General features: G+C 34.8%; 1 protein-coding gene across 1 annotated transcript; it reads right to left on the reverse strand.

Annotated features, from left to right (window-relative positions):
* Positions 1-4,292: 4,292 nt before the first annotated feature.
* LOC145097308 (alpha/beta-Hydrolases superfamily protein) lies at positions 4,293-7,475 on the reverse strand. Its single transcript, XM_079034847.1, has 7 exons — positions 7,219-7,475; positions 7,018-7,119; positions 6,648-6,786; positions 6,323-6,493; positions 5,942-6,182; positions 5,184-5,275; positions 4,293-4,668 (listed from the first exon to the last, which is right to left on the reverse strand). Exons 1-7 carry the CDS (start codon positions 7,310-7,312, stop codon positions 4,386-4,388), a joined length of 1,122 nt encoding a protein of 373 aa, XP_078890973.1. The 5' UTR covers positions 7,313-7,475; the 3' UTR covers positions 4,293-4,385.
* Between the last annotated feature and the right edge of the window lie 12,264 nt (positions 7,476-19,739).

Below are 19,739 nucleotides of genomic sequence, written 5' to 3' on the forward strand. Positions count from 1 at the left end.
AAATTTAACAACAAAGTTATTGTTATATTTAAAAGAAAACATATATTTGTAAAGGCTTCAACTATATAGGTGTTTCTGCGCATTACAATGTCAACTTAAATATAAATTTTAGTTCCACTTAAAAAACCAAAGAATATTTTGTAAATGGTTAAAAGTGATAAATTATAATGATAAATACAAAAACTAAATTGTAATCTCAATTTAACTAAAATATTTGCTAAAGATAATTTTATAATCGTTAAAATTTCCAAATAAGTAGCTTAAAACAACTTACAATAATAATAGTTAAAAATAACTCTATATAAATAATTATATTGTTACTTTTAAAATCAAAAAATAATGTTTGATGTTTTAAAAAATTATAATGATAGAAATTAAAACATTAAGCAAATAAATTTTAAAAAATTAATTAACAATAACAACAACTATAAATAACATTACACCATATATTATATTTAATTTTATACATGTGTAACTCGCGGGTAGAAGTCATTCAAACGATTGAGATTATGAAGTTATAATAGATGTATATATTATCATATAATTCAAAATAATCAATATATTATATCAATTTAGTATATAAATAATTATATTAAATTTAACAACAACGTTATTATTATATTTAAGAAAAACATATATTTGCAAAAACTTCAACTATATAGGTGTTTCTGCGCAACGCGTGGGCATTCGCCTAGTATATACTTATAAAAGAAGCATTTTTTCCTTTAACTACATTCATTTGAAACTCCCATGACTTTTCAATTTCTTTACAATAATATTATAAATAAGTTAAATAATTTTTTATAAACAAGAAAGGGTGTTTTATTAGAATGTCTTCATCCCACATCGATAGTGAGAGTAAACAAGATAACATTTCCCCTTCTATAAATAGGAAAGGTTGTGAAATGTTTCAGTAGAAAAAAAGTTATGCAGTTGGGTATATTGAGTTGAATCGAAGCTGGATGAATTTGAACCAATAAAGGAATCATTTTCCTTTCACCACATACATTTGAAACTCCCATGATTTTCCAAATAATTTCTAATTATATTATAATAAGTTATATAATTTTATATAAATATAAAAAAACATCTACCTAAACCTAAAATTATAATTGTTTGAAATATCACTTTGATTTAAAAGCACGAAATATATACAAACCGGGTTTCACTAAAAAAAAGTTATGTAGTTTGGTATATTAATGATATTATAAATAAGTTACATAATGTTGTATAAATATAAAAACATTTAAACATGAAATTATAATTGTTTGAAAAATCGCTCTGATACAAAAGCACGAAATATATACTCGATTATATTTTATAAATGAATTCATTTTATAATGAACTTTTGAATCATGAAAATACATATAAACAAACTTTCTATATTAAGTACCTAACTAAATTTATGATTTTAGAATTTAACAAAAAGTTATTCAATAAAAACTAACATTTTTTTATAGCAACTTATGAGATTATAGAAAAATAGAACTATTGAATAGTGAAGAAAGGGTAAACAAAAGAAAGGGTGTTTTATGGAATAAGTTAAATAATGTTTTATAAACAAGAAAGTGTGTTTAATTATAATGTTTTCATCCTACATCGCTGGTGAGAGTAAACAAGAGAACGTTTCCTCTTCTATAAATAGGAAACATTGTGAAATGTTTCAAAGGGACCAAACCATGAGAACTTCCTTATGTCTACCTTTTTAGGATGTAAAGGGTATTCTTTGATAAGATTGTCTTTATTGGAAACTGCCCTCTTAAGTTTAGAATTCTAAAAATAGTTTTGAACAAGATTTTTTTAGGTTCAAACCGAGTTTCAGTTGAAAATTTGTTATGTAGTTGGATATATTAAGTTGAATCGGTCTGAGTTTGATCAGTTTGGACCGATAAAGGAAGCATTTTCCTTTCACCACATACATTTGAAACTTCCATGATTTTTCAAATTGTTTCTAATAATATGATAAATAAGTTAACTAAACATAAAAACTATAATTATCTGAAAAATGAATTTGATTCAAAAAAATAAAATATATACAAACCGGGTTTCAGTAGAAAAAACATTATGTAGTTTGGTATATTGAGTTGAATCGGTCCAAGTTTGATCAATTTGGACCGATGAAGGAAGCATTTTCCTTTCACCACATACATTTGAAACTCTCATTATTATTCAAATTGTTTTTAATAATATTATAAATAAGTTACATAATGTTATATAAATATAAAAAAAATCTACATAAATATAAAATTATAATTGATTGAAAAATCATTTTGATTCAAAAGCATGAAATATATACTCGATTATATTTTATAAATGAATTTATTTTATAATGACCCTTTGAATCATGAAATTACATATAGATAAATTTTCTATAATAAATACCTAACTGAATTTATGATTTTAAGATTTAACAAAAAGTTATTCAATAAAAAACTTACTTTTTTGGTTAGCAACTTACGAGATTACTTAAAAATTGAACTATTGAACAATAAATTTTAGGGATAACGTTTATTTTTATTATTTAATATTTTATTTAACAAAATGAAATTATTGGCAAATAAAGAAATGAGTTTAATTAAAATGTCTCTATCTTACATCCATGGTGAGAGTAAACAATAGAATGTCTCCTCCTCTATAAATAGAAAATGTTGTGAAATATTTCAAATGGACTAAGCCATGAGATCTTCCTTGCTTCTACCATAGTAGGACGTTGAAAGTATTCTTTGGTGAGATTGTCTTTGTTGACAAGTGACCAATTAAGTTTCAAAATTTCAAAAATGAATTTGGATTGGATTTTTTAGATTTGGATCAAATTGGATTAATATCCAAATGTATTTTGGTTGAGTTAGGAAAATTCGCTTCAATTGGAGGCCGAGTTTAAATAACATGTCGAGTATTTGGTTGTGTTAGCCAAGTTTTACAACCCTGTATGTAATACAATTTTATGTTCTAACCTTATATAATACGTTTCTATTATCATATGTTCTACATAATTATAGTAATATTTATGATACAAGTTTTTTTTAATTTACTATTTAAGATAAAAAAAATGTCTCTATTATCATATGTTGTACATAATGATAATATTTAAGATATATAAAAAGATGTCTCTATTATCATATGTTCTACATGATGATAATATTTAATATAAACGTTTTAATTAATATGAAATTATTATTTAACACATAACAATAATTATTTATTTATTTTTTAAAAATTTATAATTTTTTTTCTATTTTAACCATATAACTTTGTATATGCACAACAACTTCAAATTCCAATCTTATATCTTATGATATAGTTCGACATAATGATAATATTAAAAATCATTTTTTATATTTGTTATGAAATTATTATTTAATGGTTAATAATAATGATTTAATTATTTTTAATATAAAATAGCGCAACATACGGACATTCGTTTAGTTTAATATATATAATAATGAGAACTAACCATAAATATCTAGAATAAATTTATTGTTTTTAATTTTATTTTTATTATTACTATTTGTATAATAGCAGTAGTCGCCAGTCGGTAGCACAAAACAAAGGGAGTATTGGACCACAAACATAATTGGTAAACGCGAATATTCCAAATTTTCTCTATGACTTTAAGCTATGAAGTTTCCAAGGCTTCTAGAAAATCAAATTGCAAATTGCAACATCAACCTTCTAGATCTAAAGACTTCCTTTTTAAGCTATAAAGTTTCCGAGGCTTCTAGAAACGTTTTACATAAATCTTAAAAAATACTTCCTTATTTCATCATATACAAGAAACATTTTGCATAAATCTTGTAAACTAGTCATGTCATGCTTACGTTATATTTGTTACATATGATATTAATCGATTGAACTTAACAAACTTCATAAAACTATTTTTGACGAGAGGACATTTACAACGAATATTAGTCCCACCTTCTTTGCATGATTGTCCCACTTTTTCATATGATACAAATAAAAAAAAATAATAATAAAGATTTTTGTTAAAACTGCAGACCAATGCATATCAAAATCAGTACAAATCTAACTGTAGACCAATGCATGTCAAAAACAGTACAAATCTAACTGTAAACTCTGTAAAAACTACTCTCTTAGATTATTTTTGACGATGAGGACGACGGCATTTATGTTTTGTCCAGCTTTTTTGAACGGGACAAAAAATTGAAAATTTTCCCCATTTACAGTCGCAGTCCAATGCAGTAAAAAGTCACGTGTCGTCCATAACAAACGGTCTACGATTAATGCAAGTTTTGGAATCCCACAACTTCCCATAAATCCAACTAAAAATACCCTAATCAAAGTATTGAAATTTTATAAAATATTTCATGAAAATATGTGATTAAATTATACATACATGTATATAATTACAAATTTCACAAAAAAGTTTATAAAATTTGAGGGGTGGTTGATGTGGATGTGGATGGTAGAGTTGCTAGCCAATCAACCAAGGCCTTATTGACAAGTTCGGGAACTTCATCATGTGGACAATGCCCGGCTTGTAAGTTTACAATAGATGTGTTCGGGTAAAACTCTTTGATCCGAAGAGCCTTTGCGGGCCCCACCCACGGGTCTAAATCACCCCACACTAACAATAATGGGCACGATAGTTTGCTCAACACACTGTCCAGTGTGTATTTTCTTTGATTTGACATGAATCGTGTCATTAATCTGTAAATTAGATAGATTGCACTGTAAAACTAACAGTTCTACTTTGACTATTTTATCCATTTAGCTGGTTAACTATTTTAGATAACGATTAAATTATTATTACTTTTTTTACTGCTTAAAAATATTATTTTTCTCGGTTCTTTGGTTTTTTAATATATAAAAAACAAAATGTATTTTCACCATTTGAAAAGCAGTTGTACTCTCACTACTTTATCGATTTAGTTGGTTTTATACTTTTCTAATTATTTAAAAATATATATTTCTTGGTTATCTGGTTTTGATATATAGAAAAAACAAAATGTATTTTCACCATTTAAAAAGTAGTTGTACTTTCACTACTTTATCGATTTAGTTGGTTTTATACTTTTCTAATTATTTAAAAATATATATTTCTTGGTTATCTGGTTTTGATATATAGAAAAAACAAAATGTAATTTCACCATTTTATCGATTTAGTTACTAAACTATTTTAATTTTTTTATCAATTCTTTTTACAAAAAAGAAAAAGAAAAAACCTGTAATAGACTTCTCCAGCATTTGGATCATCTGCTGGTCTGGTGATTGATTGGATTAGATAATCATCAACATTTGAAGTATTTTTATATACCTGAAATTTTAAATTTAATATTTTTCATTAGTATAGTAAATGAAGATACATTTAAGTGTATCTAACACGATTCTTACAGAAGCAAAATAAAAGCAGTATGCTTTAATATAATAAAGAATTCAATGAAACCACATTGCTATTTCTTGCATCTAAGTTCTAACTATAATTATTATAAGACAAAACTTCAAAAATGGTCCCTGTGGTTTTCAAAAATATCAAGTTTAATCCCTAAGTTCAAAAAACCTCACAGATGGTCCCTGTGGTTTCAAAAATTTTAACATTTGGTCCTTCCGGCTCACTCCGTCAGCATTTCACCGTTAAGTGAGGGGTATTTTCGTCATATCAATACCCAAGGACCATCTAAGTGAGGGGTATTTTCGTCATTTCACCGTTAAGTGAGGGGTATTGATAATAAGAGAAAACCTCATAAATGGTCCCTGGGTATTGAAATGACGAAAATACCCCTCACTTAACGGTGAAATGCTGACGGAGTGAGCCGGAATGACCAAATGTTAAAAGTTTTGAAACCACATGGACCATCTGTGAGGTTTTTTGAACTTAGGGATTAAACTTGATATTTTTGAAAACCACAGGGACCATTTTTGAAGTTTTGTCTTATTATAAAATAAAGTTAAATAATTATTAAAGTAGTAAAATTTAACTTACACTTTTCAAGACGGATTCAACACGAGCTGGTTGCTTAGCTTGCCAAAACAAGAATCCAAGAACCACACGTTGAAAAATTTCCTTCAATGGCTTTATGAGAAATTTCTGAAAAGGGGATTCTTGAGCCTCATTTTCTTCATCATTTGGGCTTCCAAATTGTCCTGCAGAGTTCAGTAACACAATCCCAACAACTTGCTCTTTCATTGCTTCTGCTGCCACCAAAGCTGTAAATCCTCCAAGACTAATAAAAGTTTCCAAATTTATAAATCAATGATCTTCTAATTTTCATAATAATATGTATACACAACCACTAAAAGGAGAATTCATGTAATTGTGTTAACCAAATCACATATATATAAAAAAAATGGCAAGATCATTTACCTATTTCCAACCAATATAGTTGGTTCTTTCACTATCTCCTTCAAGAAATCAGCAACTTGATCTCTCCACACTAATGCATCATAATCAACAAGTGCTTTTTCACTCCACCCAAAGCCAAGTAAGTCCACAGCATACACTTTGTACTTTTTAGCTAATTCAGGTATATTGTACCTATAGATATATGAGAAATTATAAATTATAGAACAAGGATTTTCTTGTATAATAGAAAGGGACCTTCAAAATATATAGAGAAAGAGGAATAGGAAACAATTGCAAACGATAATAAAAGGAAATGGTTGTAAAAAATAGCATAATAGAAAGGGACCTCCAATGGAAAGCTGAAGCACCAAAACCATGGATGAGAACAATGGGGAAACCTTCTCCTTCTTCAACATAATGTATTTTGTGACCTCTCCATGTCCAAAAGTTATATCCATCGTTCTTGAAAGGTAATCTCTCTAAACCTATTGAAAAAACCCAATAAAATTATAGTAAATACGAAGCTACATCAAAATGAAGAAACTAATAACACTAATGGAGCCAAATTTGTGATCAGACATGCATCAATCACTTATACTGTTTAGGCTATCAATCAACATAGCTCCGAAAACTTCAGTTCACGTTTCAATCTAACAATTTCCATTTGCCATTCGAACATAAAATTAAAACCCTAAAGCAAGATATATCAAATTAACCTTGAGCAGATTGAGATAGCAAAGTAGATGGCATCACCGAAGCTCCCGCTGCAACAATTCCTTTCGTAGCAAAATCTCTCCTACTCAAACCACATTTATTTCCTACCACAAACAGAGAATAGTCGATCAATAATACCAATTAGCGCCAATGTAAAGTAAATTACTAGTAGAGAATGAGTTGAAATTAGATCGAAAACTCACTATAAGGATGAACTTTGACGATGGAACTGAATTTGTTAGCGGTAGGGCACTCGGTTCTTACTGGATACGGCACCGAAGCACATGAAGACGACATTAAATCTGGTGAAATCGAGAAGGAAAAGGAAAAGGCTAAGTTGTAGAGATTAAACCTTTTGTGACTTCATCAAAATGACAAAAGATGTTAAGGTAAAGAGAATCTTTTTTGATTTAGGGATTTGGAGTTGCAGAGGGTCTGATTTGAGTGGTGGGAATGAAGCTATAAGGCTGTGGCTGACCCCTGGCCAAGTTACTTTATTTCCCCCGCGAATTCTTGGTTTAAATAGGTTGTCACTTCAACTTTGCAAAATCGTCATAATAACATGAGTAAGAGGTTTACTGGTTATAATATTTTTTATTTTTACTTTTGGAAAGTAATATCATTGATCTTTATGGGAGATTTTGTTAACACATGTGTACCAGTGGAGGATTTTGGTAACACCTATGGGAGTGTTACCCTCTAAGAGAATCTCTTCAACACATGTGAAATGACATAAATATCCCTATTCTTAATAGGTAAAATAATTAAGAGTAACGAATGGTTCTTATAACTTATTTTTTTAACTCGAAAGATATTTACTGTTTGTTTTTATTGCGTGTTTGGTCCTTGTTTTACCTAAAAAAAAATATTTTTCCATTGATATTTTAATTTATTTAAATAACCACACATCCAACATCACCTCCACTTCACCTTATCTTACCTTACCTACATCACCTTATTTAAATAAATTGAAAAATTAAGGGCAAAATAGTCTTTTTAATTAAGATAGGTTAAGACCAAATGCGCAACAAAAACAAACAGTAACAACCTTCCAAATTAAAAAATAAGTTAGGGACCAAACGTGTAAATTACCCCAAACCATAGGGACTATTCGTGTAATTTACTCAATAACCAGATTACTCCTCTTTTCTATATTGTCTTTTATTATAACCACAGGAACCATATTTGAAAATATAATAATAATAATAATAATAATAATAATAATAATAATAATAATAAAAGCCTAGACACTCTCACACGATTAACTAGCCCCACTTATCTCTCATTTACTCACATCTCACCGGTGTCACTTAAAACCACCACCTCCAGCAACTAATGTCATCTAACATGCCACCATTTGTCGACATCTTCTTTCGGAGAACATCAACTCCCTTTTATGTCGCCATTCCACATTTAGATTTGCAACCCTCTAATCCACCATTTTTTCTTGGAGACAATGGCGTGAAGGAGCACAATGATGATGTGAAGAAGTGGTGTCACAAACGATCACCTTCTTACCCACCATTGGTTCTCGAGTCACCTTCCAATAACCCAAATCCACCCAGATGAACTAATCCATTTTGCATCAGTATTTGTGCATCATCAGAAAAGAAGGTGTAGATAGTAAGTAGTGATGGTTGAGGTCACCAACGTTGTCTCAGATCCGACATCTAGTGTCTCAAATTTGAAGGAAGAACATGATGGAGTTGATTGCGTGGGAGGAAAACGAGAAGGAGAAGGGTGGGCGGAGGTTTTCGATGGCTGTTGTTGAGAGGTGGTCACTAAAGAAAACAAGAAATGTTAACAAGAAGAATTGCATTCCTAATGTTCTATTATGATTGAAGAACCATAGAAAATGTATATAGGAATATTGCTTGAATAGCAAGCAAAAATAGAAAAAAGGAAACTAGATCAATAGAAAATATAGAATAAAGAAACCAAATCAAAATCAATCTTCTTTACTCCCCCTCAAGATAGAGCGTGGAGATCTTGAACACCCATCTTGTCAAGTAAGAAACAAAAACATGTAGTTCTATGAGGTTTGGTAAAAATGTCTATCAATTGATTGGTGGTAACGATCGTACAAGGGGCAATTTCTTTGGACTCCACACGCTCATGGACAAAGTAGCAATCCATTTCACACATGCTTTGTTCATTCATGGAAAACTGGATTGTTGGCAATATGACGAGTGGCCTGATTATCACAGTAAAGAGGAGTTGGTTCTAATTGAGGTGCTTCTAAATCAGAGAGCAACCAACGAAGTTATAAGAGTTCACTAATTGTGCTTGCCATTGACCTGTACTCAGCTTTAGCAGAAGACTAGGAAACTGTTGGATTAGTGTCGAAGCCTGTAACTATATTTGGTATGTACTTGACCTGGTTGTGCATGGTCCTTTTGGGTTGCCTTCATCAAAGCAACTTGACAAGGTTATTTAAGAAAGTGAGAGAAGATATTATGGTTTATTAACATATTATAAGAATAATATATCATATTATTTGATTAATATTAGTCATAAATTAATTAGGAATTAATTTGGTGACTAAAAGAGATTAATTGAATAAAGGGGCATAAACTGTCAAATGTGTGATAGTTGAGTTTTGGGCTGGGAAACCTAATGGACTAAGGGGGGATGAAATTATGATGGGGATCCATCATATTTTTGTCTAAAGGCCCCAATCTAGAAGGTTCCATGGGCTGCTTGGTGACTAAGCTGTCTATTAGGGTTTAGACTGAAACCCTAGCAGCCTACACTATAAATAGAGGCCCTTGGATGCAATTTTCGGATGCTTGACTCCAAGAGAAACCCTAGGGCCGACTTTTAGTGTTCTTCCTCTTCTCTCTTAATAGCCTTCTTGCTTGTGGTGTTTGTGAACCATTAGAGGAGTTACAATTGTGACTCTAAGCTCAAGATCAAGAAGATTCAAAGGATTCCAAGCAAATTGAAAGAGGTAAACACTTAAATCTGTTCTTATAATGTTAATTTCGAATTATACATGTTAGATCTAGGGTTGCAAGTCTTCGATTCATTGCATGTACAATAGAGAAACCTAGATCCAAGCATTAGGGTTTGTATGAGCACATAGGATTGTTCTTGTGCATAAAACCCATTAGTGGTATCAAAGCCTTGATTGGTTTCTGTTGTATATGATGCTATGACTGTTTATTTGCTGAAAAACGTTTTCTGGCCCTGTGTTCGAACTGACTCGGCGAGTCACTTCACGGACCCGGCGAGTCAACCCAACTCGGCTAGTCTAGTGAGTGACTCGGCGAGTCGGAGCGTCTGACAGTGGGATTTTCGGATTTTCTTACTGCTTTGCTAAAGGATAATTGTCATATATGTTTTAAACTGATAAAATACGAATTTTATTATTATTGAAAGATTATCCCTGCCAAAACATAAGATAATTACCAATTGATTAGATAATAAATTTCTTATATGATTAAAATTGATTATTTGAAATTAATTAGGTAACTCATCTTGCAAGAAATTGAATTAGGTCAAATATAGATAATCACTAAATTAATTGTTTGATTTATATTATTTGTTGTTTGATTCCTTGTGTTTTGAAAAGTTCAAAACATGCCCTCAAGTTTTGAAATTTAAATTCTTTGATTAAAAGTTTAATTATTGAAAGTTTTAAATTTCAACCCTTAGATTTTTACAAGTTTAAAAATCAACTTTATGCTTTATCTATTATAAGATTAATATATATATATATATATATATATATATATATATATATATATATATATATATATATATGTATGTATGTATGTATGTATGTATGTATAAGAATAAAGCTAGTCTTATCGCTAGTAGGCCTCATTCACGAAGTCAGTCTATAAGGTGGTATAAGGTTGCTGCCTATAAAATGGCGCTTAATGGGTGTACACTCACACCCACCGTTTGCTTGACTGGTGGAGGGTCGTTAGCCGAACGGATAGGATAGGGCACTTAATACCTCATTATAAGTATAATGAATATTACAAAGTAACTAACATGTTTTTTTTTTCAAATTCTCAATCTTAGTTACTTTAGGGTAAAATGTGAAAATGATGATATTCCATGGAATTACACTTTGTACCCTTGTCAAACGTTAATGGAGCGTGTGTGGTTAACCGGCACACTAATTTGGGATTGACATTGGTGGCAAAGGGTGGCTCGATGTTTTTCATAGATCAATGGAGCGTGTGTGGCTAGCAGGCACATTGGTTAGGTGATAGAGACATTGAGTGAACCATGTTGATTCACATGGTTATTCACAACTTGTTTGCGATCCTCGGCATGCCGGTCGCAAATTTGAAGTGTATATAGAGATTTAAACATGCCATTGAAAAGTTCAATGAATCTCAAAGATCTCGGAGTTTTCAAATACATTTAAAACTTAATCTCCTTTTCGTTTTTCATGGTGAGAATTAGTGAATCGCCATTCACTTACCCTCAAGTTATTTACTTTTAGAGTAAGACATCCCTTTCTAAGTTGTAAATAATGTTGTTGGATCCTAGACCTAATTTCTAATTTGGGTGTTTAATTGGGGATTCATTTCTAATCAAACTTTATTCCTTTCTAGTTTCAGATGTCTAACGCAAACGCAAACAGCAATGCTCCTGGTTCATACTCGTTGATGAGCCTATGTCAAAAGGTGACGTTTGATGGATCGAATTTCAACGAATGGATGAGATACATTCGCATGATTGCTCGTTACAAAGACAAAGAATATTTCCTCGACGAGAAGCTTGAAAAGATCAATCCAAAAGTCGCTACTCCCGAAGAAATGGTCGTCTTTGAGGCCCACGAGCATGATGCAACGAAAGTTCATTGCATTATGTTGGCCACCATGAATCTTGAACTCCAAAAGTCCTATGAGGAAATGTATCCATATGAAATGCATCAAGATTTGTTGGAGAGGTATCACCAAAGCGCAAGGCAAGAGCGCTATGAGATCATCACCAACATGATCACCGCTAAGATGGGGAGTGGAGAGTCCCTAACCTCGCATTTGCAGAAAATACAGAGGTATGTTGATCGTCTTCGCAAGTTAAATGTTAACTTTGGGGAGGATTTGGCTATCGACATCATTCTTCACCCCTTGCCCTCGTGCTACAACCAATTTAGGATGAACTACCATATGAACAAAGAATAGGTCAACTTGAGCAAACTCCAAGGGATCCTAAGGACTACTGAAAGCAATCTTAAGGACAAATCTATTGCATCATCCTCTACTATGGTTGCTCCTATGTTGGCAATTGGTCAAGGAACTGATAAGAAGACGAACGCTCCAAGTAAGAGCCACCACAAGGGTAAGCCCCATGATGGTTCCTCCTCTAGTGGAACCAAAGTTGGTTCAGTCAAACCCTCTTCTGACCCCAAAGAAGCAGAGTGCTACTACTACCATGAGAAGGGCCACTGGAAATGAAGTTGTGCCAAGTATCTGCAAGACATAAAGGATGGGAAGATAAAGCCCACCTTTGTAGGTATGTATTCTATTAAATCTAACAACTCATCATTTTCTACTTCATGGGTTCTTGATACAGGGTGTGGTTTCCACATTTATTCTGATTTGCAGGGCCTAAGAAGAAGTAGGGAAATGGAACATGGAAAGATGAACTTGATTATGGGAAACAGAAGATCGTCGCCTTTGACCAGAGTCGGAGTTTATTCATTAGTGTTGAGTAATGGGTTAGGATTAGATTTAAATAATTGTTGTTATTCGCCATATATAGCAAGAAACATCATTTCATTTCATGGATTGTTTAGACAAGGTTTCAGATACTCATTTGATAATAGTAATGGTTCCAATAATGTTTATTTGAATGGTGTCTTTTATTTCAATGCATTACCTTGTAATGGGATTTATGAATCTGTGATAGTTGTTGATAATTTAGGAAATGATGTGTTGAATATTGATTCGTCTACTAGTCTAGATAAAGCATGCTTGTGGCATTATCGCCTTGGCCATGTCAACAAGAAACGCATAGCCCAACTCCAAAAGGATGGAGTGTTGGAGTCATTCGACCTTAGGGACGATGACGTCTGTGAATCTTGTTTACTTGGGAAGATGACCAAGTCACCCTTCACTGGAACTTATGATAGGGGTGAGGGTTTATTGGATCTCATACACACCGATGTGTGTGGGCCCTTTAGATCCACCACAAGGGATGCTTGCCGCTTCTACGTGACTTTTACGGATGATTATAGCAGATATGGATATATCTACTTAATCAAGCAAAAGTCAGAAACTTTTGAAAAGTTCAAAGAGTTTAAGAATGAAGTGGAGAATCAATTGGGCAGGAAAATCAAGATGCTTCGGTCAGATCGATGAGGAGAGTACCTAAGTCTTGAATTTCACGACTATCTAAAAGAATGAGGAATTTTTTCGCAATTGACGCCTTCGAGAACGCCACAATTGAATGGTGTGGCTGAGAGACGTAATCGGACCTTGTTGGACATGGTTCATTCTATGATGAGTCGGGCTTCGCTACCAATAGCTTTTTGGGGGTATGCCTTAGAGACTGCTGCCCATATCCTTAACTTAGTTCCCACCAAGAAGGTTGCCAAAACTGTAACATCCGGATTCCCAAGTATATTATTTTACTCAATTATTTGTGGAGTTTGTGGAAGAACTCGGTGAGTTGGAGCTTAGACTCGCCGAGTAGGGTTGCGGAGTTTCATCTAGGTCACGTCCGGACTCGGCGAGTCCACGCTGTTTAATGAAACCCTAATCCCCCGGGGGTTGGGGCCTATTTAAGGGCACTTATAGCCTCCCATTGCGGCTACCAGTCCCTTGAGAGAACCCTAAGTGAGCCAAATCATTTGAGAGGAAAGAGAAGTCACAATTGATCCTTGTATCTTTGGTTTAGCAAGAAGAAGGTGACCAAGAGCAAGAGGAGGTGCGATTCTAGCAGTTACAGAGTTCAGAGATTTCATTTTTGAGGTAATAGTTCTAACCTTCTTCAGTTTTGGTGTTGATCCTTAGAGATAGGGTTTTCTAACCCCTTTTGAGGGTGGTTATGTGGAACAATTGGTCCCTCATAGAGTTTGTGCCTTGGATCTGGACTCAAAGAGGTCCAGATACCTTAACCCTTGGAGCTTTATGAGTCATTTTGGGGTTATTGGACTAGGGTTGTCATTTTGGGGCTAAATCACCATTTGATGCCTTGTTGTTGGTATATAAGCATCAAGATTCGGACTTTACGTGACACTCATGCTTGGGAAGGCCAGATCTAGGGATTAGGGGCATAGATCTGACCTCAGGAGGACATTAGATTTTGTGCATGGCATGAACTCGTCGAGTTGTTCTTGAGACTCGGAAAGTAGATTTAGGGTTTCACGTAAATCACTCAGTGAGTGGACTTGCCGAGTTGGGGGATAACTCAGTGAGTCAGAAAGGGATTAGTGGACCGGAGTTCAAGGAGGTACTCGCCGAGTTGTTCTTGGGACTCGGCGAGTTGAGTTGGGGTGGCCCCGCGATTTATGCCTGGTGTGACTCGTCGAGCATAGGGAGGGACTCGACATACTAAGTGGGACAAAGAGTTAGTGGACATGTGTGTACTCGCCGAGTCACCGGAGTACACTCGGCGAGTTGAGTTAAAGTTTGAACGTTGACTTTTGTTGACTTTTAGGGTTTGGTCAGCAATGTGGCATTTGGGCCAAGAAGGGGGTAAAATGGTCTTTTACCCTTAAGAGGGTTCCAAGAGAGGATTGAGTCTAGTCTCGAGAGTTATGTTCATGAGAGCATTTGCCTTATGTGATAGATGGTGGCGAGTTCGAGATGCAAGCGTGAGGATATCTGCTTCCTGCTTGCCAGGTGAGTCTTCTCACTATACTTTACCTTGAGTAGGTAACCAGAGTGATGTGACAGAGTATTTGTATGCTATGTATGTTATGTGTTGTACTGCATTATTTCTATGTGATTTATGTTGTGCATGTTTATAGAGTTAGAACCGGAAGGTTCCCAGAGTTAGAACTGGAGGGTTCACAGAGTTAGAACCGGAAGATTCATAGAGTAGGGTCCACGGACCCACATAGTTATAGCCTCGAGTGGCTAATATTTGTTGTAACAACCCGAAATTTCATATCACTTTTTGTAACTCAAATTGTAATCCAATTCGATTAACCAAACGCCGTTTCCAAATCCGTTTCCGATTTCGTCGTTAAATTTAAGTCATTAACATATATCGACCTAAAATGACTTAATGGGTGTCTTAATGCCATTTGAAATCATTTTAACACCCCATAATAGTTATCGGAATAATTCTAGAATCGACCATATCGGGTTACGGCAACTTGGTCGGGTGCGACCAAAAGCCCCGCCTAACGTCGGTATCGGGTAGAATTCCGTCGTGTCCAATTCCCGAACACTATATAAAGAACTCAAAGCTTCCATTTGAAGCTTTTGGCCATCTTTCCTTATTCACTTTCCAACCTCTCTCCTCATCCATAATCAAAGGTCCAATAACAAAGATTTAAGGCTTCAAATCAAAGAGGTAACATCCCTAACTTGTTATCTAACCTCTTTAGCCTTCAAATTGATGTTTAATCTGAGTTTTAGGACCTGGAGCATGTGTTTACGGCCAAGGATCAAGATTGGGCCGTAGACACTTAAAAATGGGGTTTTTAAGCCAATTAACCCTTCCAAATCATTGTTGGGACTTAGATACGACTTTGAGACTTACAAATCGGGACTTGAAACATTTAAAACATGAATTTTGAAGGACAAAAGAGAGTTTACGGCCAAGGCATGTTCTTGGGCCGTAAACTCCTCAAACATAGGGAGTAAACACCTTTTAACATGTTAGAATGCCTTGAAACTCAACCAATAGCCTTGGAATAAATCATAGAACCATCTAAAATTAGTTTGAGGGCCTTAAACATAACAAAACACCACAATTAGGAGTTTACGGCCATAGCACATACTCTTAGGCCGTAAACTCATAAAAGTGTGCCAAATGATGCCCTTAAACCATCCCAAGGCTTGGAAAAATTACTAGAATCACATGTGATTGTCCTAAGCACTTCAAATTAATTTTAGTTTAATCTTAGGGGAGTTTACGGCCGTAAACTCCATGTTTACAGCCGTGAATTCCCATAAATGGTGTATAAGTCCAAACAAATTAATCCAAGGCATTTTAGAAGTTCATTCCAACATTCCCTTGTCCATTTAAGCCATTTTAGCACCCAAAACTACCCAAACATGAGTTCACGGTCGTGAACTCATGTGTGTGTGTGATATATAGCCGTAAAATCCATAATATGTTTACTCTCTGGGAGTAAACTCAAATCCCAAGTCCCTAGTGCCATTACACGTCCGAAGATGTCACCCGGGTCACTCCAAACGCTCGTTTTGAGGTGTTTAACCTCGTTGGAGTGTAATGTTCCATATAATTAGTGATTGTAAATCTAATTGGATATATATGGACATTATTACATTTTACATAGGGACATCGCGAGTAATCAAGCCCCAAACCAACGTCTAGTGTCCGAAACCGTCGCATTTCCTCGTCTGGTGAGTTCATACCCCTACCCTTTTTCACTGTTTTTCACTGTTTACAGGGGGAACACAAGCAAAGTACAAGGGTTTCTTGTACTCAAAAACTTGTTTTCGTGTGTGTATTTCACATTTTATATGCTTTTAATACTGATTGATACAACTGATAACCATTCGAACATGCAGATCACGTAAACATTTATTTGTGAAATGGGTTTTATAAACTGTTATGTTTCATATATTTCACAAATGGTTTTCTACAATTTATCAGTTAAAAGCATGACATTAGAACACATGAACAATATAACTTGTACACTGTTTGTCCTCGGTAACACTCTACAGAGATACGCGAGTGGAGGACTATCATATTATTACTAGTAAATTTGTTATTCCTGTATGATTGGAGACACGTCCTCGGCGAACACTCCACAGAGATACGCGAGTGGAGGACTACACCCGTAACCAGAATCTCTGGGATTTAGAGAGCGTGACTTGAGTGTATAGATCTATACGGGGATGACTACCCCACACCTGGCTGCTAGCTACAGCCGAACCGAAATGGTTCAAGGGTGACGAAAGTCATAAGGATGTGAACTACTTATTGCCACAGGTTCAGTCTATAGTATGGTTATGGAAATCGCAATTAGGATAATAGAGATTTACTTATAGTAATAATGAATAACTTTATACACTTCACAAGATAACCAGGTTCAGAATACATCTTTTACATTGGTAATCAACATTCAGGAAAGTATGGGACTTTCCTGGGAAACCTTGTACATAACCAGGTCTAACCAGAATACATCTTTTAAATCTTTTACAAACGGTAACCAACATTCAGTAAAGCATGGGGCTTCCCAAGGGAAACATTTACATAACTAGATAAGTGTAACAAACTGGATAACCTTACATCTTTGACAAATGGTAACATACAATCAGGAAGGTATGGGACTTTCCTGGGGATCCATTGGTACATAACCAGAACAGTATAACAAAACAGATAACCTAAATGTACATTTTCACAATGGTAAATATGTTTTCAGTGTACAACTTTACTTTACATAATGTGAAACAACAACCAACCTTTTTAAGAAAATGTGAGATTTTCTTGGCGTGTGTTACATTTTCAGAAACAGAAAGGAAACATGAACATTTTCACAAAACAAAAACCACTTATGAACTCACCAGCTTTATGCTGATTTTCAAAACCGCTTGTGTTCTCAGGTCAACGTTAGAACAGGTACCGAAGATCCTTTTTTCCAGGAGTCGGAGTGCTCAGAAGACCCGTTTCATTTTGTTCATATATATATACTATATATCACAACTGTATAACTTTACTTTTGAAACAATTGTAAAACTTTTCTATATGTAATGTAATGGTTGTTCTACTTTACTTACTATGTACATTGGATTTGATACTCAACGTGGAGTCAACCCCGGAAATGTTTCCGCCTTTGGTTTTTGGGGTGTGACATGTGTTATGTGTGGTATTTGGGGAACTCACTAAGCTTCGTGCTTACAGTGTTTTGTGTTATGTGTTTCAGGTTTCTCTCAGGATCACGGGACGGCACCGGCTCGATTGTACACACCAGAGAAAGAGTCATGTTTTGAGGATCCTGGTTATTTATGCAAGTGAAAATGGAGTTATGTTTTGGTAATTTGATTATGAATGAGATTTTAAGAAATGTGTTTTTAAGAATTAAACGATTATTTTTAAATGAAAAATTGCTTTGAAATTTACGGTGTTACAAGTTGGTATCAGAGCCTTGGTTTGAGGGATTCGGATGCACCTTCGGGTAAATCTGAACTCAAACTGAGGAAGTAAGAAAAGTTTTCAAAGAAATAATTTTCTAAAGCGAATAAGAGTTCAAAGAGAAAGCGAGAAAGAGCAGTGTGTACAATCAGCCAGAGCCCGAACGATGATTTCCCAAAATACCCTTACTTTTGTGTTATGAGATATTTACGATGCACTTTATGAGATATTATTGCATGCTAGAGACAGGCTAGGTATTTCATATCTTAGGACTAGAGTGGCCTGATTTGTGATGCCTTAGCCTAGGAATTGCTGTTATATGCGATGTGCTTTTGAGTATGTGATGAGTGGGAATATTTAGTTGGAATCCTTTAGGGGATTTGAGTAGAGGAGTAATCTAGGGGAGATGTCTAGATGAGTACCGTGGTACTTAGCGAAAGAATAGTTAGAACCCGCGAGGAGAAGAGTTTCAGAGTTCGGTGGTACTTTCGAGGATGAGCAGAGCAAGCGGAGTTAGCACCCAGAGTGAGTCCTATGTATTCTTTGATGCTCGAATGCTGCTTGCTTCGTGCTTTGTGGAACTCTCGATGATGGGAGTCGGCTACCAAGCGAATATGACGATATTCAGGAGGTAGATGGCTGGCATCATTAGGAGCTCTTCAGCAGCTGATGGCAGAGAAGTGTGGGAATCTAGGAAGAGCCTAGGGAGTAACCTTAGCCAGATGAGTGCGCTGGCAGAGTAGAGAATTTCGCTGGGGAGCGAGCACACGCGACGGGATTGGTGAACGAGAAGGTCAAGCAGCTACTTAGGAGCTCCGGGATAGTCTGTGTGGAAAGTATGGTAGATGTGGCAGGTAGTATGGGCCCGTACTACTGAAAGCAGAGGACCCATAATTGATACAGGGAGTATTCTGAAGGTTCTAAGAAGCGGATTGAGGAGTGATGTTATGGTTCGAGTACCATACATCGGAGCAGATTGAGGAGTGATGTTATGGTTCGAGTACCATACATCGGAGCAGATTGAGGAGTGATGTTATGGTTCGAGTACCATACATCGAAGTGGAGTGAGGAGTAATGTTATGGTTCGAGTACCATACATCGGAGCGGGTTGAGGAGTGATGTTATGGTTCGAGTACCATACATCGGAGCGGATTGAGGAGTGATGTTATGGTTCGAGTACCATACATCGGAGCAGATTGATGAGTGATGTTATGGTTCGAGTACCATACATCGGAGCGGATTGAGGAGTGATGTTATGGCTCGAGTACCATACATTGGAGCGGATGGAGGAGTGATGTTATGGTTCGAGTACCATACATCGGAGTAGATGAAGGAGTGATGCTATGGTTCGGGTACCATACACCGGAGCATATTGAGAAGAGATGTCATGAGATGAGCACCATGGTTCGTAGTGAATGATGCTTGTGGTTCTCCGGTTATTCGGTCATGATTGATGAGGTAGAGATTGGACGCTATGGGT

The sequence above is a fragment of the Lactuca serriola genome, chromosome 4, assembly GCF_051521515.1.
Source record: "Lactuca serriola cultivar US96UC23 chromosome 4, Lser_US96UC23_V15, whole genome shotgun sequence".
Classification (NCBI taxonomy): domain Eukaryota; kingdom Viridiplantae; phylum Streptophyta; class Magnoliopsida; order Asterales; family Asteraceae; genus Lactuca; species Lactuca serriola.